General features: G+C 44.3%; 1 protein-coding gene across 1 annotated transcript in view; it reads right to left on the reverse strand.

Annotated features, from left to right (window-relative positions):
- LOC139757204 (uncharacterized) overlaps nucleotides 1–27230 on the reverse strand; it is a 119553-nt gene that overhangs the window by 36199 nt on the left and 56124 nt on the right. Inside the window, 3 exon segments of the mRNA XM_071677359.1 lie at nucleotides 7621–7729; nucleotides 7938–8178; nucleotides 14226–14316. Coding sequence (XP_071533460.1) covers nucleotides 7621–7729; nucleotides 7938–8178; nucleotides 14226–14253 — 378 coding nt within the window. The 5' untranslated portion in view covers nucleotides 14254–14316.

The raw sequence follows: 27230 nt of genomic DNA on the forward strand, positions 1-27230 counted from the left end.
TGTAATAAGATATGAGATTATCTTTCTACATTAGATTACATTTAGTGAGAGATTATCATACCATCGCTGGATTATATTTAGTTACGTCATCACAACTACGAAAGGATACTTTTGATCAAAAATTATAGCAATTTCATTAGAATTCTTTTGGGAATGATTACACGCTCATCAAAGGACATTAATCATTGAACCAGAATACAATGGAATTCAGAGAACTGGAATAACTAATACTAAATTAACAATGATTAACCAACCTTAAATTAACAAATTAACAGTCATTAACCGACCTTAAATCAACAATGATCAACCAACCTTGAATTAATAGTGATTAACCAGCCTTAAATTAACAATGAATAACCAGCCTTAATAATGAATAACCAGCCTTAAATTAACAATGAATAACCAGCCTTGAATTAACAGTGATTAACCAACCTAAAATTAACAATGAATAACCAACCTAAAATTAACAATAATTAACCAGCTTTGAATTAACAATAATTAACCAACCTTAAATTAACAATGATTAACCAACCTTGAATCATCAATGATTAACTAATTTTAAAGTAACAATTATTAACCAGCCAATAATTAACCTGCTTTAAATCAACAATGATTAACCAACCTTAAATTAACAATGATTAACCAACCTTAAATCATCAACGATTAACCAACCTTTTACAAAGAGCTAGAATTTTTAATCTCCAGCATCTGATTATGAATTATGAGATGGCATGATTAAATGCACGAATATCACAATGGCCAATTTTAACTTTTTCTATTCATATTCTAACAAAGAATTTAACTATATCTCTATTTATGGGGTGTAGAGGGGAGAGAAACCTGCCCACGCAACAAAGTGGGGCGGGAGCCGGGAAGGCTGTAAATACTCCCCTCCTGTATTATAATTCTCCAGAGAAAGGAACAGGAGAAGGAGACAAGTGAGGATTTCGTTTTCTTCGAAGGCTCAGGCAGGCACCTGATCCTGGCGCTATCCTGCCAAGGCGGGAAAGATGAGCGGGTGTGGAATGAAACTGAAAGTAAATGAATGAAGGAAGACGAGATGAATACATGAATAATGAAATTCATGAGACTGATTGTAATGCCAATTGAAAAGACGTTAAAGCCAGGTAAAAAGCCATTAGCGCCATTAGAAAGACATGAAAGCCACTAGGAAGCCATGAAAGCCATTAGAAGCCACTAGAAAATCCATTAAAGCCACTAGAAAACCATTAAAGCCACTAGAAGAACCATTGAAGCCACTAGAAAATCCATTAAAACCACTAGAAAGCTATTAAAGCCACTAGAAAACCCATTAAATCAATTAGAAGACCCATGAAAGCCACTAGAAAACACAGGAAAGCCACTAGAAAACCATTTAAGCCACTAGAAGACCCATGAAAGCCACTAGAAAACCATTTAAGCCACTAGAAGACCCATTAAAGCCACTAGAAGACCCATTAAAGCCACTAGAAGACCCATCAAAGCCACTAGAAAGTTATTAAAAGACAGTCTAAAAAAAAGGCCCTCAAAGTTAGATGAAACGGGAGACAAGACGTCTTTGGGAGCCAAGTCTCAGACGATGGGTAACCTGAGTCAGTGTTGAGACAGGTATCAACAAAGCTGACCCATGAGTAGCGTGAGTAATCCTGAAGGTATTAACAAAGCTAATTCCCTGAATAAACCATGTTAACTTGAAGGTATCAACAAAGCTTACTCACTTAGCTTATAGGTATCAACATAGCGTATCAACAAAGCTTACTCACTGGCTAACTCCACTTAGCTTATGGGCATCAACATAGCGTATGAACAAAGCTTACTCACTGGCTAACTCCACTTAGCTTATAGGCATCAACATAGCGTATCAACAAAGCTTACTCACTGGCTAACTCCACTTAGCTTATAGGCATCAACATAGCGTATCAACAAAGCTTACTCACTGGCTAACTCCACTTAGCTTATAGGCATCAACATAGCGTATCAACAAAGCTTACTCACTGGCTAACTCCACTTAGCTTATAGGTATCAACATAGCTGACCTCCATCTTAAATGCGTATAGCTTATGAGCGTATAGGAAAAGCGCTATGATATAGTCGAGTTCTTTAACACACTTCATCAAATACTTCCGCCAAGAGAGATCAATGTTTATGTGAGTGAGTGCCTTGGCCTGTGAGTGAGGGAGGGAAAAGTGGCGGGTCGGCCTTCAGTGCTTGATATAAACATCTCCTTTGACAATATGTAAGACGTCTCTCTCCATATTGATGTATCAGCAAGTGCAATGGCTTGATTGCTGTGTTTCTCAGGCGTATAACGCAATGGACTACGGATACAAAGGATGGTCACTAGGGGAAACAGAATACATACGATAACGTAAAATTAACTTAATTATCTAAAGAAAAATTATTGATGAGGTAAATATGGATGGAGTATACGTTAAGCAAATTGCCATAACAGTGGCAATGATAGTTTTGATTGGTTCATTAAGAACGATACGAGAGATATGATTGGCTGTGGATACAGTACCTTCCGTGATAGCAAGTCTGGAATGTCTTATATCTTATGATTCTCATTTCTGACCCATTTATCCGGTGACACAAGAATAAGTTCGGTTATAGTAAATGTTCACTCCGGATACAAGGACATCCAAGCGTCTACGTGTGTCACAGATACCTAATATATGAGTGAATAAACCCCAGATTATCTAAAGATACTTTAGATACTGAGGTCTTATTGTTAAGCACGTATTTCCCAAGTGTATTCAGGTATTTCCTTACTAAGTAACATCCAGCTCACTGCGGAGGCAAGACAGTGTCAGGCATCAACCAAGAAAGACACCATCAGTTTTTCGTTATGCCCACGCCACGACCTCTCCTCCCACCTGCAGGTCTGGTCGAAGCGCCCCTTTCGACCTAGTGAGATTAGCCACCTTATGCCAAAGTTCCCTTAATCTCATTAACCCTGACTATTGATTATGTCAAAGTTTGCCAGGACTTATCTCTCGAGTCGGTGTTGTGGTTCACAACCCACGCCCGAACCTCAGTGTACCGAGGGGATATCTAGCCACAACCCACGCCCGAACCTCAGTGTACCAAGGGGATATCTAGCCACAACCCACGCCCAAACCTCAATGTACCAAGGGGATATCTAGCCACAACCCACGCCCAAACCTCAGTGTACCGAAGGGATATCTAGCCACAACCCACGCCCGAACCTCAGTGTACCGAGGCGATATCTAGCCACAACCACAAAAATCTCTGGCAGGAGAATGTATAGAATCAGCCATAAATCATTGACAGGGGAATTTACAGAATAATTTAAATACTGGAGAAAATAAGGGTAAATTCACTGGTAAATGAATTTACGAAAGTTTCCTGCTCGTAAATGAATAGGTATTTACAGTAGCTGTAGCCAGCTCGGGATATCGACGAGAACCTCTTTAAGTTAAGACTTTTTTACAGAGTTTTCTGGTGGGGGTTCCTACGTGAGGTGGGGAGGTTTGAGGTACCAGAGACCAGGTATAGGGGACTGAGTTCATTTGATGGTTTGGTGCTTCATTGTCACCAACACAACTGGTGAGGCATATATATATATATATATATATATATATATATATATATATATATATATATATATATATATATATATATATATATATATATATCAGGGTCAGTGAGAATCACCAAACGTTGCCAAACACAACATTTCCTTAAAACGTTTAACAAAGTGACAAAAGGAAGTTCAAAACGTTCATATATTTTTTTTGGGGGTCCATCTTTAGACTGGTCATTTCAGCCAGGCTAATTAGGACAGACAAATGGCGAGGGGGGGGGAAACAGTTGCTGGTGGGCAAAGTTGCCAAATTGCTCTCCACGTCAATGCCCGCTGGTCTGAAAATCTCCCTTGTCAATGCTTTTACACCAGCAGGAAAATGTGTACCTCAACAATGATGGTTTTGATCATATCGGCCGGTCATCAAAGACAATACAAGTATCTGACATGCGGCGTGGACCACTGGCCCTCAGAGAGAGAGAGAAAGAGAGAGAGAGAGAGAGTAAGAGAGAGAGAGAGAGAGTCAGGTCAAAGGTCATTTAAAGGGCAGGTCGCCTTTGCTTTCCCCCCCTCTCTCTCTCTCTCTCTCTCTCTCTCTCTCTCTCTCTGCACACCCGTGCAGTCTGTCTTCCCGATACCGTGTGTGAGGCAATCCTCCACTGATATGTGGCAGCTGTTGGCCACGTCCCTCAAGAGCGGGACCTCACAGCAGGCAGGTCCCTCTTGAAAGGCATGGGCAATGTTGCCTCTTCTCTCTAGCATCACGCCCAGCTCCTGCGTTGCCTCGGAGGCAGTTTCTCAACTCTGCAAACTACCTTATGGCTCTGGACAGCATAAAAAGGACACCTGTCTATAGACGTAATCTTCCTCAGCCTGTCTACTGTTACTCGTCATGGGAAACTGACGGGGAAAGCCTGTCTATGGAAGTATTCATTCAGCCTGTCCGCTGGGCGCTGCTGATCCTGAGCAGCAGAAGGAGATATCTGTCCAATAAAGCAATCACTAACGCTCTCCAGACCTGTTGGTCCTGGGCAGCAGATGGGGACGCCTGTCAAGCGAATTAATCTCTTCACTCCGTCCATGGTTGCTGGTCCCAGACAACAGGCAGGAATGCCTCTATAGGTACAGAAGTAATCCGTCTGCCTGGCGATATCTATCGGTCTGTCGATGAATACGGAAACGATTGTAAAACAAGACTTCCTATACAGCCCATCCGGGAATCGAAAAATGGCCCTGGATTCCTTGCTTCGACAGGTCAGCTTCTGTCTACCTTTCGGCTCTAACATGGGGGAGCGTTGGGGGGAGGAGGAACTAATGAAACCAGCAGTGTGAGATTACTTCATGAACATTGTTCCTTAAAGAATTCCTTCTTCAGTATACTTGTTCCTTAAAGAGTTCCCTCCTGCAGTATACTAGAAGAGGAATACCCCCTACACCTACTACATTCTGTTGAGGGCTCTTTGATAAGTTTCTCTGGCTCTAAGTTCTTGTTTCTACGTCATCCCATTATCTCCTCCTCCGGATCCACATTCCTTTATCCCTACTCAGAACCGTTCCATTACCCTTCTTCTTCAGAACCATTCCTCTGACCTAATTACCCTGTATTGTCCCGTCTCCCAGTCTGCTTCTCCCAGGCTCTGACACAGAAGGATGGGAGGCAAAGTGAATGAAACACCCCCAAACTCACTCCAAGTTCCAATGAGTTGCCATTCTGCATCCCGTGCAACAGCAGATCTTTGATATATATATACGTACGTGGGAGGAGGGCTTCAGTATGTATCGAGAACACAGATTAGGGAAAAAAGTCATTAGATGACTTACAGTATGAGATGATTTTATGAGATATGAGTTACTTGTCTTTAAAAGAAAATCTAGAACAAAAATCTTCAAGGTATGTATGGATATTTGGGCATCTCAGATCTTCAAATTAAACCTCAAGGTAAGGCTTGGGATATTTACTGAAGTTTAGCATCAAGGAAAGCTTAAGACTCTTCTATAAGCTTAAACCTTTGGGTAAAACTTGGGACTGTTTCTTCAGCTCAGCTTCAAAGTAAAGCTTGGGGACTGTTGCTTCAACTTAGCCTCAAGGCTTGGGATTGTTCCTTCAGCTTAGTTTCAAGGTAAGGCTTGGGACTGCTCCTCAAGCTTATAGAACATAATCCTCTTAATTCACTGCACCTGACTTAATTAAATTACTACTTACGCTAATTGGAGTTCTCCTGATCTGGGAATTTTCTCTTTCGAAGAACATGGTGGCTTTGAATAGCTGTGTTGGTGGGGCTATTGTCGATCATGCGGAAATGATACACAGCTACACTAGAATCGACTCTCTTTCTTGTCCATACATAGAGGTTGACCTTTCCTCGGAGTCATGTACAGAAGTTACCCTGCGAACCAAAGAAGGGAAAGTTTCCCAGAAAACCATACACAAAGGTCCTCCTCAGAACCACAGACGGACGTCCTTCTCAGAAAGATGTAACAGAAGTCCCTTGCAGAACCACAGATAGGTTTCCCCCTTGAAAACCACCCACAGACGTCCCCCTCAGAACCACAGGAAGAAAGGTACCTCTTCGAACCAAACAAAGACCATAAAAATATCAATGACAATTTATAGATCCTTTTGTATATTCTTTTTTTTTTCTCTCTCTCTCTCTCTCGCTCTGAGGCTCTGAGATCAAGCGAACAAAGGGACCTTTTTTTTACCTCAAAAGACTCGATCCTTAGCTCACCTCAACAACAAACCTCTGGATCATAAAGACAAGGGGAGGCGTCGTGTTATCTTAATGTCCAAAAACTCTTTTCTTATAGTTTGATTATCTGAAGACGTCCCTCTGGACGATTCATATGTCTGGAGCCATCCAAGCGCCTTGTGTTGTTAGGAGTTTGAGAATCGATTCTCAAGTTATGAATGATCAGTTCTAAGAATCTTTAAGCCAGTTGACACCCGTGTTTGGAGACTTGCCGAAATGAAAGGACTTGAGTTAAAAGACAGACAGACTAACAACAGACAGCCTGACATATCTACCCAGAGAGTGAGTGGAGGAAATATAAAGAAAAAGTTCAGAAATAGATAAAAAAAAAAAAGTGTGTATCTATAAGAATTTCTCAGCAACAAGGCATGAGAATGAAAGAAAAAGAAAATGATAAGAAACTTTACAAACTGTGTTGGCTTCGACCGTCAACTTTCCGTGATAAACAGTGCACAAAACATGACAAAAATTCCTAGGCAACAAATGGAGGGAATTTACTCCTTTCTGTTTCCTTCGGCGGTGGTGTGGAATCCGATCACATCATTCGATGGAAAATGTTGCCGAAATGGTAACGTAAAATGAATCCTTAACATTTATTCCCGTAATCTTACAGTCTTTACGAATTAGTTTAAGATTTTTTGGCAACGAGATGAGGAGAGGCGAACCATTTTTAAATGAATGGAATCTTTTGGTTTGTGAAATTTAATTAGCCCGACGTATTTGGATAAGTAATTATGACGTACGACCTCACTTGACCTTACCTGACGTACGATTTAGTGGTGTATGATATGCATTACCTAATTTGGCCTTTAATTAAAAAGTTGTTGGGAAGTCTAATATTACGTTTAACATCATATCATTGGGTATAACAGGGTGACCTGACGTGACCTGACGTGACCTGAGGTTTATAATAGATTATTTTACTTGACCTGAGATGTTCGATGTGTGACCTGCCTGACCTGTGACCATACCTGACCAGAGCTCTATGAATCATGACCTTATTTTAGTCTGAGATCCACGATTACATATGACCTGACCTGACCTCTATACTACATGGATGTACTTGACCTGAAATCTACAATGTGTGACCTGACCTGACCTTAACCCTATGGTCTTACTTGACCTGAGATCTACGATGCATGACCTGACCTGACCTGACCTGACCGAACCTGAGATCTATGATATACGACTTGACCTGGGCTCCACGATAAATGGCCTAACCTGACCTAAAGCTCATGGAGTCAGGTCAAAACCTCATCTCACTCTACCAAACATAGTGATACAAAGAAATGTGACTTGAACGAGTACAAAACAGGAACTCACTTGACCTAATGTGTAGGGGTCAATGAGGAAGCAGGCAGCCCGGGTCACCCCCAAGACGCACAGGAATACATTAATAGTTGACATGAATGGACGGTTGGAAATTTGTGACCTGGAAGAGAACAACAATACAACAGGTCAATACAACACCATCGTTCACCATCCAAGGGGTCTTTCGAAACATTACAACTGCTGTTGGGCGGCAAAATATCAATGCTTTATTTCACAGAGAGAGAGAGAGAGAGAGAGAGAGAGAGAGAGAGAGAGAGAGAGAGAGAGAGAGAGAGAGAGAGAGAGAGAGAGAGAGAGAGAGTCCTTACCTAAGGTTAAGGATGGAGAAGAAGGTGTAGAAGGCCAACATGAAGAAGAGGCAGGCGAACCCGTAGATGTGGACGGGGAAGGCCCACTGCAGCTCCTGTCTAATCTTCGGCCAGTCCCTGGGGCTTCTTCCATCCTCCGGGATCGGGACTCCGTTGCTGCCGCCCACCACCACGCCCACGCCCACGCTGGAGTTGACAACGTCCTCCTGGATCTCATCTCGGCACCAGGTGCTGTTCAGTTCTGGCGGAAGACGGAGTTCGCATCAGTGACCAGGGAAGACCTGCCTGCAGGAACTAAACTGTGGAAAATGTTTAAGCAACACTTATTCAGAAACTCGTAAGTACTTTTCCTCCACGTCTTTCACCCATTTTTTCCCTTTCATTATCCGCTCTGTATTTCCCTTGAGGCCCGGCCTTGATGTGGACTTTTCTACGTGACTGAAGCCTCCAACTTAGATAAGACAATCAAGTTTGAAAATGAGATGTGAAGCGCTGGGAAGGATACACACGATCAGTTGAGTTACAAGTTACACGAAGTTGAAGGACAAAGAAGAGATAATATAAGGGCAAGATTTGGTTAAGAATAATGATGGCGGACATTAGCCAGTCTCCAGACTATGGCCTTCCACACCTGGCCAGTCTCCAGACTATGGCCTTCCACACCAGGCCAGTCTCCAGACTATGACCTTCCACACCTGCCCAGTCTCCAGACTATGGCCTTCCACACCTGGCCAGTCTCCAGACTATGACCTTCCACACCAGGCCAATCTCCAGACTATGACCTTTTACACCTGGCCAGTCTCCAGACTATTGCCTTCCACATCTGGCCAGTCTCCAGACTATGGCCTTCCACACCAGGCCAGTCTCCAGACTATGGCCTTCCACACCTGGCCAGTCTCCAGACTATGGCCTTCCACACCTGGCCAGTCTCCAGACTAAGGCCTTCCACATCTGGCCAGTCTCCAGACTATGGCCTTCCACACCAGGCCAGTCTCCAGACTATGGCCTTCCACACCTGGCCAGTCTCCAGACTATGGCCTTCCACACCTGGCCAGTCTCCAGACTATGGCCTTCCACACCTGGCCAGTCTCCAGACTATGGCCTTCCACAACTGGCCAGTCTCCAGACTATGACCTTCCACACCTGGCCAGTCTCCAGACTATGGCCTTCCACACCTGGCCAGTCTCCAGACTATGGCCTTCCACACCTGGCCAATCTTAAGGCTACAACCCTCCACTTGTACCAGAAAAGCTACACTAACAACAATTAATCTTATCCAAGAGAAAATGACATATTTCCACACTTTTTTTTTTCGTTGACAAAAAAAAGAAAACTATAAGAAATCCTAGGAGACCATTCCTTTAGAGCCACCTGGATGACAAATGACTGAAAATAGTCATAGAAAATATATCAAGATCTCCCATTTTTCCTCCGGAGGAATTTCTTCGATTCCACCACATCGGCGGGCGGGAAAGGAAAAAGGGGAGGTGTTGAGGTTGAGGGAGGAGAAGAAGAAGGAGGAGGAGGAGGGAAAGAAAGAATTTTCCCCATGGAACACTCGGAGGCGCGATGATTGCCTTTCCCTGAAGGAATTCCTCTCCTTAATTTGCTGGAGTCGTGTGTTTGGTGAGAAAATGATTCGGGCGGGAAATGGTAATTAGCCCGAGAATTTTAATTAGCTGGAAACCAGACGTAATAGGGTAATTTCAAGGGGCATAGTGACGACCTGTTCGAAAGTGGTGTGTGTGTGTGTGTGTACGTGTGTTCGTGGTAATTACCCCCCACGGACATCTATCACTCAGTCACGTGCCATCACAGGGCCTCTCTCTCTCTCTCTCTCTCTCTCTCTCTCTCTCTCTCTCTCTCTCTCTCTCTCTCTCTCTCTCTCTCTCTCTCTCTCTCCCCTCCTGAAAGGGGAAACAAATATATTCGTAATGTAAAGTTCGTAGTGAGCGAGGCGAGCCTGGACATAAATGACCTACTTCAACAGTTTCCGTATCATGTTCGATACGCGAAAGGCGCGTTCCTCTCTCTCTCTCTCTCTCTCTCTCTCTCTCTCTCTCTCTCTCTCTCTCTCTCTCTCTCTCTCTCTCTCTCTCTCTCTCTCTAGCAGCGTATATAGTATAGTATCTTCCATCAAGCAAAACATGCGGTGAGCGCTACGCGCTAGCCCTGCTTCTGTCGTTATACATGCGTATAACGACAGAAAATCGAACTTAAGTATATACAGGTCTTGTGTGTGTGTGTTGAAATGGTAATCAGAGAACAGGAAACTTCCCCAAGAGAGCTTACATAAACCACAATAACACCCTTGTTCTACACCAAACTTCACACAGCAACTTCCGTCAACTTTGCAACACCTCAAATTAATCCTTAAGTGTCTTTCTTTTTCATATTTATCGGTTTTATATTAGAATATATTCGTCCTCTTCTCTCTTACGTTCAAACACCCGAGTGTACTGCACGGGGACATTATAGTAAAGAAAATGATTAGTTTATGGAGATTATTGATTATCTAATCATTGCTATCAAGATTATCGCTATACCCCTAATCATTATACTCCCATCACTGCACCACTGTCAATGCACCCTGAACAGCAATGACCTCTGACCTAAGCATTACAGGGGGAGGTCAAAGATTACACTTTTTTTTTCCCCTACACACAGACGAACATGCAATACCATCACTGACGTATACCTAATGCAAGAAGTACTTGTATATTGCGTACATCCTGTGTCTGACGCTCGCTATTGTCAGCGCTTTACCAACCTTGCACCTGACGTTCACCATAGCCAGCGTTCCCTCCCTCCCTCCCTCCCTCCCTCCCTTCCTTCCTTCCACTCCCCTACCGACACTCTCATTAATTAATCCTGGCTTCTCTTGGAGACCTACTACCCCTCTGCTTTCATCTCACCAGCTGCGCAACGTTGCTCTGCCTCTATCAGTGACACTCAAAATAGTCTCTACAAACACAGCCATTCATATTTCATCTTCCCCCACTTACTAATGGCTTTGCGTGCAAGGTATTTGGTCAATATTTTCCTCAGGGTTTGTCTCAAGGTGTGTGTGTCTGTGTGGCACGGTGCCCATACGAAAGAAAAGAAGATTCGCGTCTTGCTCGTCATTTTACATCCATCGCGATGATAGACTTTGCCCATCAACTCACTGTGGCTAGAGAATGCTAGCTAGGTACATTTGGCATTTACCACAGCATCGGTAATCTTGTTGCAGCCTTCAAACTCGGCCCCCTAAGGGCAAGATTGGAGAGTTCCTGGCAGACGTTTCCACTGAACTGAGGCTGTCTGACGTATCCTTTAACTCTCAGAATCCAGACTACAATGGAGTGAACCCTTCTTTGTTTATTCCGAAACCACATCAGCCTGGAATTATCATTCCTTTTTTTTTCTCTCTCTCTTAGTCTTACACTCAGTCATGGATCCATTGGCTCCTGTATGGTATTGAACGTGTGTATGACCGTAGGATAAAAATGTCCCCAGTAGCTCTTACCTGTTGGAAGGAGAAGAGGTCTGCCACACCGTCAGTATTTTCCTAAAAGAATGGATCGAAAAGAAGAAACTTGCAAAACGCTGAAGAATAACCCGAAGAGCCTCCGCCTGGAGTGGCTTGACCACAGTCGCTTCCTACTTCCTCCTCGCCGTCAGTGCAGGAGCGGCTTGTGGCCTTCCACGTCAACAAACCGTCCTCACTGGAGCAAGGGGCAAGAGGCAGGAACGGAGAGGCGAAAAACTGATAAAGTCGGTGGCGAAACTTGGTGGCAATGCTGCTGACGCTTGGAGAATTGGAGCATTAGTGTGTGGTACTCACCTGAGTTTGGTCGTTTCTCCTCTTGTTTCATATGGGAGGCTAACATTTACTGCATCTACACGAGAGCTTGCCATAGACTGGAATCAGCGGCGTGAGACTGGACAAGGTGAGAGGGTTGAAGACGGAAGACGATTGATGGAAAGGAAGGAGAGAGAGAGAGAGAGAGAGAGAGAGAGAGAGAGAGAGAGAGAGAGAGAGAGAGAGAGAGAGAGAGGCAATAGGACGTCCACCCCACCAACCATTACCACGATGGATCGACTGGAGATGAAGCTTCGTATTAGGGGACAGAGAGAAGCACAGTACACCCCCAAAACCCTCGCTAGGGTGTAGATTCGTTACACCTAAGCACAATACACCTCCATAACCCTCGCTAGGGTGTAGATGCGTTACACCTAAGCACAATACACCTCCATAACCCTCGCTAGGGTGTAGGAGCGTTACACCCAGGCACAATACACCCCCCCAGACTCGTTGCCAGGGTGTGGGGATAATCCAGGACACAGAGCACCATCACTTTGAGGATCATGATCCAACCTTCCAGCTGACAGTTATAACCAAATATAAGCGCCTCTTATACCATGCCCGGATCCAGTGTGGTCTGGCACAGCGGGTAATACTCCATAAACACGACGGCGCAGGTCGGATAAAAGGAACAGAGGCTCCGGTTAACGATGCTAATAATCAGTAAAATACCATTAAGGTCTTGGAGGGGAGAAAAAAATTATTTAATGGGTTGTTTACAGGAGAGAGAGAGAGAGAGAGTAGGTGGGACAAATGGAAGAGGAGGATATATTCTCTCTCTCTCTCTCTCTCTCTCTCTCTCTCTCTCTCTCTCTCTCTCTCTCTCTCTCTCTCTCTCTCTCTCTCTCTCTCAGAAGTGGAGGAGGAGATTTCGTCAGACGAACACACAATCCTGAACTGGATTCGAACCCAGGACCTGACAGTTTAGTAACACGAGTTTTGTGAACCTCTTTGCCACGTCCCCCAACCAGTATGAAAAAAAATATCATATATAATAGAGGAAAAAAATTGCACATGGCCATTCGACCTTCACCCCTGGCAGTGGCCAGAGCCTTAAAGAGAGAGATGTAAAAAAAGAAAAAAAATAAAGGATAGACCATTGTAGGGAATATACCACTGTAGTTTACTTCAGTGGTTTACCTCAGTGGTTTACTCCGAACCTTGGTTTACTTTTGCTTAATGGATGATGTGCAATGATATTTGAAGGAGTAGAAAAGATGGAGTCATGGATAGAGGGAGGAGCTTTGTTGGGCATGTACGACGATGAGTCTCTCTCTCTCTCTCTCTCTCTCTCTCTCTCTCTCTCTCTCTCTCTCTCTCTCTCTCTCTCTCTCTCTCTCTCTCTCCACCTCCCTCCTCTCTCCCCCATGGGACTTTGCTCCTAAGTGGAGGTGTCACGCAGACCTTAATGGACCTTGATGTCAAGCTACCGTCTCAATATGGTTCATGCTCCTACCGTCTCAATATGGTTCTTGCTCCTACCGTCTCAATATGGTTCATGCTGCTACCGTCTCAATATAGTTCATGCTACCGTCTCACTATGGCTACTGTCTCTGTGTGGTTCAGACTACCGTCTCGGAATGCGTCGGGCCACCGTGTCCCATGCAGTACCGTCTACCGTCTCTTGCATGACGCAAACTATCGTCATTGCATGACCCACCCTGGGGTCCAAGGATGTGTGGTCGGCTCCGACATAATTCACTCTACTCTCATGGCAAGAATTTTTAATAACTGTCTGCCAGGTCGAGTTTAACCAAGGCTAATATCCCAACTTAGTTTACCAGTTTGCCTATATGTGTGTATGTAAATGTATCAATAAAAAAAAGGAAGTTTAGAACGCAATATTGCGTATCTTGAGTGACCCATATTTCACCAGATATTTTTTTATCTTCGCTGTGTCCTCTTGTGTTGAGCATCAGCAAGTCAATCTCTACACATTATTAAGAGGAATTGTCAAGATCAGGACTGGAGCTAAATATCTTTCGAAGAGATTAGCTAATCTACGTTTTCTTTGGTTGTCAGAAAGACTCACATTAGACATTAAGACAATATCCCCTACAGGCCAATTCCTTTTATCTGAATGGTTTAATTGATAACTACTAGTTGATAAGAATCTATAAATGACACAGTTCGATAAGCCTTAGCTACCATAATGATCTAGTTCTTGAATTACCTTCACTTCGTCTATAGTTGCAATGCCTTTAATGGAACACCCTTTCTTTAAATGCTTCTCATTCTCCTTCTGTGTGCCTACCCATGACGTTGTCTGAGTTATGAGTATACTGGCAGCTACTTAAGTTTACCTCAGAACATCTCTCATTGAAGTTTACCTTGAGCTAACGAGGTAAACTTGCTTTAAAATGTCTAAGGCCATAACTGAGCCTCATCCTTGGGTACACTTGGATGTAGTTTACCTTCGTCAAGATCTGTGACTGACTTACCTCCTATGCAGGACGTATTTGTTTCCATGTCCCAGTTTCCGGCCCGAAGTGTGGAGCCTTAGCCTTTGAGCAGTGGGCAGCCTTGCGTCATCTGAAGGAGATAAGAAGATAAGATGGTATGAAGTGATGCAATGCTTTTCATTATGCCACTCATAGGGCTGGAGACTTTGGTAGTGGTAGTAGTAGTAGTGGTGGTAGTAGTAGTAGTAGTAGTGGTAGTAGTAGTAGTGGTAGAAGTAATAGTAGTAGTAGAAGTAGTACTGGTGGTAGTAGTAGTAGTAGTAGCAGTGGTGGTAGTAGTAGTAATAGTGGTAGAAGTAGTAGTAGTGGTAGTACTAGTAGTAGTAGCAATAGTAGTAGTGGTATAGTGGTAGTAATAATAGTAGCATGGTAAAGGTAATAGCAAAATCCTAATATCTATAGACAAGAGGTAACAAGATAATGATATGAATCTAAAATGATAATACAATACTAAATGAATTACTATAATCAGTATTAGATCTAGAATGGTAATACAACACTAAATGAATGACTATAATCAGTAACAGACCTAAATCACCTATCCAGATTAACGAATAACATACAAAACGAATGGGGGAAAAAAAAAGAAAATGTTGCTGTCAAAATAAGTGTTCAGAAATACAGGAAAAATATGGGGAAAAAAATCGGTTGGACCCATGTTAACTAAGCAAACATCTGATGAATCTCCGTCCACTGATAAAATTTGCACATCACAGTTTACTTAACAAATGTTTGACGACTCGTTTTTTCCTTTTTTTCCCTGCTGAGTAAATAGATAAGAGAAATACTGTGTTGTAAAAGATATGTGAAGTAAGTAGTGCGAAGAATCTATGAAATTATATATGTATATATATATATATATATATATATATATATATATATATATATATATATATATATATCTTTTTTCTTTCATACTATTTGCCATTTCCCGCGTCAGCGAGGTAGCGTTAAGAACAGAGGACTGGGCCTCTGAGGAAACATCCTCATCCAGCCCCCTTCTCTGTTCCTTCCTTTGGAAAAAAAAAAAGAAAAGAGAGGGGAGGATTTCCAGCCCCCCGCTCCCTTCCCTTTTAGTCGCCTTCTACGACTCGCAGGGAATACGTGGGAAGTATTCTTTCTCCCCTATCCCCAGGGAAATATATATACATATATATATATATATATATATATATATATATATATATATATATATATATATATATATATATATATATATATACATATATATATATATATATTTCAAGGGACCAAAGCACTGGGTGTATTACCTTCCCTCACATCAATGGGAAGTTCTCAGTCTCCTGTGAGCGCATGTGGCGTTGCCCAGCCGTTCAAGTCTGCTGATGAACTCCTACCTTGATATATCATCCGAGGGGAATTGGAGCCATGTTCTGTGTCAGATGCAGTCTTGCAGGATCTTAGATGATAAATTGTATCTGTGTTTCGCTCACACGACTACTGCTATCCACTGGCTTGCTGTACGTCAAGGAAGGAGCCGTGGGATAACGGAGGAACAATTGTCTTGTTTTGTGCAGCGGGGAGGTGTTCTGTCATAGGTAGCAGCCCTGGTGTACGCCTGAACGAAGCTGTATCGAACCCTCTGTCTCGACAGGGAGAGATAAAGGGTTCGATAAGGCAATACAACAGGGATGTATTAAACTCTCTATCTCGTGTATAGGACTGTCCATTCGAATGGAGTCATGATCGAATAATCAATTATTTGATATTTCTTCTCAGATTTCTGAGGGATATGTGAAAATGATGCGTTCATACACAGACGAAAGAGTGAAAATCATTCTGACATCCGGTTCACATTCGGTGAAGCCAATCCATATCGTGGACCAATTACTCAACAGTTTCATATCAAAGTTGTCCAAATCTAAAACGACTCAATCTGTTCCGGATTAAACAAAAACGCTGTAGTAGTAATATTGGCGAAGTTGTGGAACTAAAACCATAAATAAAAAGTACCAAATAAACTCTGCCCAATTTTTACTGCTTCCTGCGGTACCATTTTAATCAACCAGTCTGTCGAGATAGACAGTCTGGTACGGGTGGGTTCGACCAGCCGCGTTCCGAAGCTGCTTCGTTCGCGGGTACACAGTTAATGAACCGTAGACTTCAGAATAGGGTTTCGCCTTGGGTTTCCTACACCATGGGAAACCTTAAGCTATGTATTGACGTAGATACAGACATACAGGATGTAATCCCCTGTAATTATGCCCTAATAGGCTTTTGATAGTTCCATGTTAGTAAAGACAAGTCAATGGAGAGCAAAGTTCGTATGTGATGGTGATTAGCCTGGCAATTGGGATCATTCGGTCATTACGATGATATGCACGACTTGTAATAGCAAATTAGCCATGGTATAATCACCATATCTTAAGGGAGAAGAAAATGCCCCTTGGGGCAAACAGAAAAGGAAGACGACCAATTTATCCAAGAGAATGCAAAGAGAAAAAGTGAAAGGGAGTATTTTCATCGTCCTTTTGAACAAATATATTTTCTTGTCTATCAGTCGCGTCTCCTATTTTGTATTTCCCTTTAGTGAGAAGACGCTCGACGGGGGATTCCTTTCTCTCATTGTTTGAGCCGAGAGGATTTAAGTCTGTCTCCTGGCGCGTGTGAAATTACCCCCCTCGCAGTCACCATCACGGTGGAGTCTTCAATCTCCTGAAATGCTTCGAGAAAAGTTGCCTTCGTGCTGTTGTCCGCACTTGCACCCCTCCTCATGAGGAGGATATATTGTCCTCCGTGTGTGTGTGTGTGTGTGTGTGTGTGTGTGTGTGTGTTGAATCCCTTCCGTCTAAAAGACATTCCGAGGCTGAGTTCATTCTTGGGGTAAATGACTCACGCCCTTAGTCATTCCATTCCACCTGTAAGATTTCATCTTAAGTTTCTTGGCCACCCCCCTTTGGCATTCATCCCCCCCAGAGACAAACGTGTTATTCAGGGGGTATTCTTTGTTTGGGGTATTCTTTGGCATTTATCCCCCAGAGACAAACGTGTTATTCAGGGGGTATTCTTTGTTCCCCCTTTTACCCCACCCCACACACACACACACACACTCGCGTCTCATCGCTCTCTCGGAAATTATCTCAAAGTATCTCTCCACTTCGTCATCACTGACCAGAGATATCCCCTCACGCTGTCTCCCCGTCTAACGTGTCTACAGCTAAGGTGTCAAAAGATATCTTTTTTCCACACTCATTGTGCACAAAGAGATATCTCTTGCACACTCACTGTGTCTAAAGATCTTACACAAACCCTTTCGTTTCACAACTCTCTTTTTTTTTACACAGTTTACTTTTTTTTACACTTGTTACTCTGAGTTTACATCGCGTGTGCAATACTGATATCTTTTCTTTTTTTCTGTTCTGTGAGTCACTTTTTGTAAATAGTGGAGTCCAGTTGTAAATATGTCAGATCGGATGCCATCGACACCAAAGAGAATCCTGTAAATATCGATGGCGAATCTTTTGTAAACACGGGATTTTAACATGTAAATGTCAGGTGTCAATCTATTTACTTAACCTCGACCGTGTTTCATATGTTATTTTTCCATTTACGAGGGCGATGTTCGCTCTGAGTCATCAGCCATACTGGGAATTCGATGGAAAATGTAACAAAAATAATTCTGTAAACGTATGAAAAATAATATAATCCAAATGTAACTCTTGCTAATGAAGTGGATTAGAGGAGTCATATTGAAAAGAATATATAATAGCTAATTAATGTCACTGATGTTCCTGAGTATTTATAGATTTGTTTCTGTTTGTAGATACAATAAAGGAAAATTAGATCTATCACTCGAACACGACTGAACGACCCTTGAACACGATGGTACTACCCTTGAGTACGACAGTACGACCCTTGAGCACGACGTGCGATCCTTAAGCACGAAGTGCGACCCTTGAGCACGACGGTACGACCCTTGAGCACGAAGGTACGACCCTTGAGCACGAAGGTGCGACCCTTAAGCACGAAGGTGCGACCCTTAAGCACGACGGTACGACCCTTGAGCACGACGGTACGACCCTTGAGCACGACGGTACGACCCTTAAGCACGACGTGCGACCCTCAACTCTCTCCCAAGTATCATTCGAAAAATAAATCGTATTACTACTCTCCCAGGCTTAACTTCACCCTTGCCCCCACCTCTCTCTCTCTCTCTCTCTCTCTCTCTCTCTCTCTCTCTCTCTCTCTCTCTCTCTCTCTCTCTCTCTCTCTCTCTCTCTCTCTCACACACACACACACACACACACACACACACACACACACACACACACAAGCTCTCCCATGACAAGAGACCGAAAAATAAAAGAGGGTCGTGTCTTTTTAAACGAAGACAAAGGCGTTTCTAAAAACAGGAAATACCCATTAAGCTTTTTTTTCTTACCTGAGGGATTAACTGTGTTAGGTAACAGTAGATGGCGTTGTATTATACGCCAAGGAGGAGAATGATTTTCAAACTCGTAATTTTCTTCATTAATTCCTCGAAGCCAGACTTTGGTTTTCCACCACTGGAGTGAAAACTGACAGTGTTAACAAATGTCACCTCTGTAAGCTTAGCTTGTGTGTGTGTTGTGTGTGTGTGTGTGTGTGTGTGTGTGTGTGTGTGTGTGTGTGTGTATTGAATCCAATCTCTCAAGCAAGACAGCTTGACCCTTGGAGTCTGAGGGTACGACCCTTGAACACGACGGTACGAGCCTTCGGCATGACGGTACGACCCTTGAACATGACGGTACGGCCCTTGAACATGACGGTACGAGCCTTCGGCATGACGGCACGGCCCTTGAACATGACGGTACGACCCTTGAACATGACTGTACGACCCTTGAACACGACGGTACGAGCCTTCGACATGACGGTACGACCCTTGAACATGACGGTACGAGCCTTCGGCATGACGGTACGACCCTTGAACATGACGGTACGGCCCTTGAACATGACGGTACGACCCTTCGGCATGACGACACGACCCTTGAACATGACGGTACGACCCTAGAACACGATAGTACAATACTTGAGTAAGATGTCGTGAGTTTTGACCTGACCTTCCAGGGTCATAGGCCCAGAGTTTAGGTCTCATTATTCATCTAAAATACGCCCTTTAAACACAAGTTTGTTTGTTTTTCTTTCTCCTAAGGGACCGTTCTTAATTCGCTCCCTTAAAGATCCCAGGCTGGGACGTCTTGCAAGTTTGATAGACTAATTAATCCAGAAATCGCGGGAGACGGACCTAGTTAATGTATAACTCTGGGAATTTTTAGCCGTGGTGTTTTACGAGCTGGGGAAAAAAAAAGGAGAGAGAGACGAATGTCGGCAGATACGCTGGAAAGACCCGTTCAAAAAAGGCGTTCCTCGTCCAGGATTCTGGAGGACGAAAAGAGAGATTGATTAATTGGAACGGCGGAACGGAGCGATCGATTGCCCACTCAACTAGTGGAACGGAACGAGAGGAACGGAACGAGAAGATCAGACCGTGAGATCGACCTGGAGGATCGAGGAACGACAAACTAGTCAGAAACGACCTGACGAGAGACATAAGACGATCAAAGCCAGATCGAACGAGTTTGATAAGGGTTTCAATCGCCTGTGTGCTTCGGAGAATCTCTTTAACATACCATACATTATAGACACAGCCTTCACGTATGTGGCAGTTATCAAGTGGTAAACACGTCTTGTAAAAAACGAGTAAGATATGATACACAGACACTCACAGATCCCCACTATGAGATAAGAAATGCTGTAGACGTGGCTGTCCCCTATCAGTCTAACACCTTAGAAGCAAAGACACGTAGCTTTGAATATGTTCAAGAGAGAATGATAGAGTTGAAGGCAGATAAGAAATGAACACGATGGGAGTGCAGTATATATATGGGAGATGATAATTTGCCTCGGATGGGAGATACGATTCATAGCCCTCTTAATGGAGGGGGGAAATATACGTTGATATGAGATGCCTCAGGGTGGGGGGGTGGGGAAGATTATGGCCTGTAGGGGAATGTGAATGGCACGTGGGAGGAGTAGATGAAGGGAAGCAGGTGATGTATCAAGGAGGAATGGAGGATGTGAGGAAGGGTTTGCTATGTAGGGTAGGGCGCCTCTCCTCATGCCAGCTTAAAGGAGAAGGGTGAGGGAGGGAAGGGAGAGAGGGAGGGAGAGAATAAGGCTAGGACACTGTGTGTGTGTGTGTGTGTGTGTGTGTGTGTGTGTGTGTGTGTGTGTGTGTATAGGGATGACCTCTCTCTCTCTCTCTCTCTCTCTCTCTCTCTCTCTCTCTCTCTCTCTCCCTCTCTCTCTCTCTCTCTCTCTCTCTCCCTGGGCCTGCAATCTGAAAGGCCAACACTCTCAGAGTTGCGACATAAACCCCATTTTTTGTGTGTTTTTTTTTATTTGTGTGTGTGTGTGTGTGTGTGTGTGTGTGTGTGTGTGTGTGTGTGTCGTCCCCTCCCTACATGGTACACACCTCCCCCCACTCCTTCCCTGGCAGTTAACACCTCGCTGGTGTTCGCCGTGTCAAACTCCTGGCCACCTGGCACCTCGCTAGGTTTACTGTGTCATATCCTGCTGTCTGGCGCTCGACGAGGCACCACTCCACCACTCCCTGTGTGACCCTCGTGTGGCACCGTGGGAAGGAACGGGAGAACCTAGGAAGAGAACAAGAGGAAAAAAAGAGAGGGACAGACAGACAGAAAGAAAGACAGAAAGTCAGAAAGAGGGAAAGTTTGCAACGAGATGAGAGAAAGAGAGAAGAGTGAGTGAGAAGCAGGTAAGCGAGGAGAGTGAGTAAGAGAGAGAGAGAGAGAGAGAGAGAGAGAGAGAGAGAGAGAGAGAGAGAGAGAGAGAGAGAGAGAGAGAGAGAGAGAGGCGTCCCGAGTCTTGCCAGACAAATGGTTGCGCCAGTGCCGCCAACTTTGAGCTCTTCGAGGAAGGAAAAAAAAAATACGCCTCCAGCTGTGCTGAGCGTCTCGGCGTAGAGCAGCTGGGAACAGAAGCTTTAGCGGAAGGAAGGAACGTCTCACGCTACGCTTAGCTGGCGGTAGGAACATACCCTTTAGCTGAGGACGGGGACATCTCAAGCTGCACGAGCCATAAAGCAAACGGGGAACATAAGCTTTAGCGGGAAACACATACGATAAGTCTTAGCGTCGGGGAAAAAGCTTGATATAAGGCAGCGAGAAAGATAAGCTTTTAGCGAATGGCAGCGGCAGCAGTCTCTGGCCTTATCGTCAAGCAAGATGCGACGCTTATCTGTACATCACATGAGGAAACAGATTTCTGGAAAAGCTTTGATGCTAATCGGGACTTCACATGAGGGACCGGATCGACGTGGAAGTGTGATGTTGATCTGGAACCCAGATGAGGAATTAGAGTCTGTGGGATGAGAGAAAGGTGATGCTGGTGAAGCGAAAAGAGATAAGGCTATGTCGGTGATAAGGGATGAAGAGAGATATAAGGGTCTGTTGTGTGCTCTCTCTCTCTCTCTCTCTCTCTCTCTCTCTCTCTCTCTCTCTCTCTCTCTCTCTCTCTCTCTCTCTCTCTCTCGTCTTTGATTATCTATTACCAAAAATCTGCCCATGATCAAGGTCAAATGACCGCCAGCCAACCCAACCCTCCCGCAACCCTCATCCTTTCTTAGCCACCACTCGGTCAAAGCACTCAGGCACGCGTCGCTCATTCGTTCATTCATTCATTCATCGATGTACCCAGTGGATACCATGCAGCTCAGCTTCGTGAATCGCCTTCAAATAAAGGTAGATATATATACATAACACGAATACATACACACCCCCTAGTCGACGTAAACACCTGTACACACCACCACGAACTCCTCTTCTGTTTCAAACTATCCCCTTTCCCCTGTCCCATCTCTTCTTCCCCTTCTATAACTATCCTATTAGAGGGAGAGAGAGAGAGAGAGAGAGAGAGAGAGAGAGAGAGAGAGAGAGAGAGAGAGAGAGAGAGAGTCTGAAAGTGGGGAGTGGGAGAAATATTACTCGACGTTATTATGAGAGGGACAAGTATTGGATAGACTGAGGACCCACGTTGGTCCTCACCAGGAAACTACATTCCACCCTCACTCCCTCACTCCCTCACTCCCTGAAGGTGTTGACGACGACGGAAAAATATATCGCCGGGAATGGGTCGCCGAGGAAGTATATCTTCATGAAGAAGGAGGCACCGATGGACACCGAGGGATAGTCCGAAAAACACATTGACAGTAGGGAGAAGACACGACTTCTATAGGATAGTGTTTGGGTAAGGGCAGACATATCCACATGTCATCACTAAGGGATGGGTTGGGATAAAGTGGACCTATTCCCCCGTCAATAGCAAGAGATGGGGGCTGGGATAGAGGGAGGGAAGCCTATTCCCCCTTCAATAGCAAGAGATGGGGGCTGGGATACAGGGGGGAGCCTATTCCCACGTCAATAGCAAGAGATGAGGGCTGGGATAGAGGGGGGAGCCTATTCCCACGTCAATAGCAAGAGATGGGGGCTGGGATAGAGGGGGGGAGCCTATTCCCACGTCAATAGCAAGAGATGGGGGCTGGGATAGAGAGATGAGCCTATTCCCACGTCAATAGCAAGAGATGGGGGCTGGGATACAAGGGGGGAGCCTATTCCCACGTCAATAGCAAGAGATGGGGCTGGGATAGAGGAGGCAAATTCCCACGTCAACAGCAAGGGATGGGGGCTAAAGCTGGAGGAACCTATCCACATGATCATCAACAGAGGGAATGGATAGTAAGGTTTGCATAACAAAGAACAATAAGGGTACAGTTACATAATCACATTACAATAAGGGAACAGTTACATGATCTAAGGTTACAGCAGTAATCACAGTACAGTTTCTCCTGTTGCTTTGAGATTACAACTGAATATTTCACCCTCAGTGACTCGTATTCTGCTGATTTTCGTCATGGGAGGATAACGTAGATTCGAATACCCTCTTTGTCATTAGGAGACTTAAAAAGAGCATCCAAATTGGAGGATAACGTAGATTCGAATGCCTTCTTTGTCATAAGGAGACTTGAAAAGAGCATCCAATTCCTTTCTTACATAAGGGAGTATAAGAACCATTGGAAGTAAGAGACTACATGTAGTCTTCAGGTACTTCAGATGAGTGTTAAGAAATCATTTGAACGTTAGGATCAAAATCCTGTGTTTCATATATCGGTTAAGGTCCATGTGACTTGAGTCTTCGTCTCTGGTGAGTTCTGTGGTTCCTGAGTCGTTCTTCTAGACGTGTTTTTGTTTTTTTTTCTGTCGTTTATGTGTGTTTGTTGTCGAGTCGGATGAGAGGAAAGGCAAATCATGAAGTTGAGATGAGCGAGATTGGTTTCTTTGTGTGTGTATGTGTATGTATGTGTGTGTGTGTGTGTATGTGTGTGTGTGTGTGTGTGTGGCATGGGTAAGATGGAGTGGGCCCCCTTAAAACATCTCCCTGCGTCAGCCCCCCACCATCTTCCGAGGTCCACTAAAACATACTTCACCTTCCGTTGTCAGTGGCACCATACTGTGCCGAAGGAGGACAGCTTAGCCTGATGGAGTGAGATGGAGTGGGTGTTCTTCCCGAAGCTTGAAGTGTGGGAGTAGAAACACATGGGTAGACAATATGGGCTTATCTGAAGGAGTAGAAACACATGGGTAGACAATATGGGCTTATCTGAAGGAGTAGAAACACATGGGTAGACAATATGGGCTTATCTGAAGGAGTAGAAACACATGGGTAGACAACATGGGCTTATCTGAAGGAGTAGAAACACATGGGTAGACAATATGGGCTTATCTGAAGGAGTAGAAACACATGGGTAGACAATATGGGCTTATCTGAAGGAGTAGAAACACATGGGTAGACAATATGGGCTTATCTGAAGGAGTAGAAACACATGGGTAGACAATATGGGCTTATCTGAAGGAGTAGAATCACATGGGTAGACAATATGGGCTTATCTGAAGGAGTAGAAACACATGGGTAGACAATATGGGCTTATCTGAAGGAGTAGAAACACATGGGTAGACAATATGGGCTTATCTGAAGGAGACAAGGTGGGTGAAACTCTCCTTCGTCAGGAGGATGTGTGAAGTTAGTTTACCAGAGGAGGAATATGAGTTTACTTGTAAACTACTTTGTAGGTGTTCAGGGTGGTGGGAGCGTGGCTATGATGAGGAAGAATGAGACAGGTGAGCCAATGGTGTGGTGAAGAAATGAAAACAAAGAAGGAGCCATTCTCTTTTCCCCCGATTGGTGCTTTGTCTTCTTTCCCTCAATAGCCAGAGAGAAGGAGATAGAGAGAGGGGGAAAAAAAGAGGGAGGAAAAAAAGGGATGAAAAAAAAGAGGACAAGAAGGAAGTTTCCTTCCTTTCTTAGAAAAAAATAAAACACACCCACAGTTCCTTTTCCTTCCCTAAACATGTGGAGTCTGTCAACTCGCGTGGTCTAACTCCCTTCCCTTCCCTCTCCCACCCCAACCTACCCCTCCACACCTCCAACCCCTCCCTGCCTCCTCCCTCCTAACCCTCTACTTTAATCAACCAGCTAATTAACCCATTCACTCCCAGGATGGGTCAAGGCGTCAAAATACGGAAGGCCTCGTGTGCAAGTCCATTGGCCTGGTGACTCCCGCTGAAATGGTAATCAAGAATCTGAAAACACACACACACGCACACATTCTCTCTCTCTCTCTCTCTCTCTCTCTCTCTCTCTCTCTCTCTCTCTCTCTCTCTCTCTCTCTCTCTCTCTCTCTCTCTCTCTTTCCTGGCCGGGAGATCGCGTTATCCACATCTGAGGGCAACTGGTACAAGGCCCCACTCGAATCCCACCACCTTTCCTCAGATCTGGTTTTGACTTTGCTAGAGATGTATGTCAATGCCAGGTCTCGCCCCAGTCTCGTGACAATGCCCCAGTCTCGTGTTAATGCCCCAGTCTCGTGTCAATACCCCAGTCTCGTGACAATGCCCCTGTCTCGTGAGAATGCCCCAGTCTCGTGTCAGTGCCCTAGTCTCGTGTCAATATCCCAGTCTCGTGACAATGCCCCGGTCTCGTGACAATGTCTCAGTCTCGTGTCAGTGCCCCAGTCTCGTGTCAATATCCCAGTCTCGTGACAATGCCCCAGTCTCGTGACAATGTCTCAGTCTCGTGACAATGTCCCAGTCTCGTGTCAATACCCAACTTTCGTGTATGTAATCTCATTTCTTCTTTTTTCTTAGTCTCTCTTGTGCACGTCCTTGTTAGCACTTGGATAGCCATAAGAAGACAGGCTCAGGAGCTCTGCTCTACTAAATGTTGCGAAATCGTCTTCGAATAAAACTAAGCCCCTCTTCTGGCATTGCCTGTATTCACTATGTATCTAACACACACACACACACACACACACACACACACACACACTCACAGGAGGTCCTACCTTGTTTCTACTTTGTGCCACAGACTCATCCAGTAACGCAAACCCTCCAAGGTTCTATTTCCTATCTATGTGACCTTTCATCCTTGCTGAACGACCTTGGCTCTCGAGTTCGTCCTCGTCGTCTGGAATTCTGTATTTTCTCGAGTCTTTATTAACGTGTATGATCTGATCCTTTTGACGAGGAAGGTTTTCCAACTACACCTTCATTTTTTTTCTCTCAGCTTCTTCTCATCTATATTCTTTTTCTTTCTCAAATTCTTGTTCTTGTTTCTTCAACTTCTCTTCTTCTTCCTCTTCTTCCTCCTCCTCCTCTTATTCTTCTTCATCTCCTTTTCTATCATTTCAGCCCTTTACTGTATGTTTACCTAAGGCCTGGCCTCGATAAGGGTATGTCTCTATGACTGGGGCCATCAACATGAAAAAGATTTGAAATTGGAAGCTCGAAGCACCTCCTGTAATTCTGATCACAAAGATACAGTATCTGGTCACATAACTGAAAGGGAAAGGAGTTGAATGTCATTCTCAACTATCTTCTCTTTCCTTTGTGTTATGGTCTTCGACACCACACGAATCTTGTCTTTGTTGATCCTCAGAGACTAAGAACCCGAGGGCTCTGTGATTAAGAATCACAAACTCATGCACTGTGGCCAGTAATGAGGCGTCTTAATCATTTCCTGACCCTTGACCTTTCTTCATTTCTTTTTTTTTGTAATGACTTCAACCTTTGACTTTTGCCGTGACCTTGACCTTTCACACTTGCAGTGACCTTGACCCCAGGCGTTCTCATGTGCTCTTACTTGGAGACATGGATGATTTGCCTATACATCTAACATCACACACACACACACACACACACACACACACACACACACACACACAGAGGCACACTCCACACTTCGCACATCCTTGACCTATGACCTCTGCGGAGTGACCCTTGACCTGAGAAATTGTGACCTCTTGTTACCTCACTAGGAGAGGGAGCTGATTGAGACCGAGTCTCGTTGATCTCTGACCCTTTAGCTTTGACCCCCTGCACATTGCCCTTGACGTTGTGAATTCAGTGCCTTCCAATAACCACATATACGAAGCGGGGTGTGTGTGTGGGGGGGGGGGAAGGTAAGTGAAAGGGGGAGGGAGGCCTCTGTGTTGAAACCCGACCACAGACTCATGTAGAGGTCCTTTGTTATGCACCATGATTCTCCGTGACCTTGACCTTTGACCCCCCTGGCGAGGCACTTCGACCCGTATGTGATCATGAACGTGGTGTCCAGTGACCATAACATGGGAATGAAGAGTTTAGCAAAATGTCTCGTCTATATATCGTATTTATCACTGCTGGAATTTTTATTACCACTGCTGGAATTTTTATTACCACTGCTGGAAATTTTATTACCACTGCTGGAATTTTTATTACCACTGCTGGAAATTTTATTCCCAATCCTGGAATTTTTATTACCACTTCTGGAAATTTTATTACCACTGCTGGAAATTTTATTCCCACTGCTGGAAATTTTATTCCCACTCCTGGAATTTTTATTACCACTGCTGGAAATTTTATTCCCACT

This window comes from Panulirus ornatus, chromosome 25 (assembly GCF_036320965.1).
Source record: "Panulirus ornatus isolate Po-2019 chromosome 25, ASM3632096v1, whole genome shotgun sequence".
NCBI classification, from domain to species: Eukaryota; Metazoa; Arthropoda; class Malacostraca; order Decapoda; family Palinuridae; genus Panulirus; species Panulirus ornatus.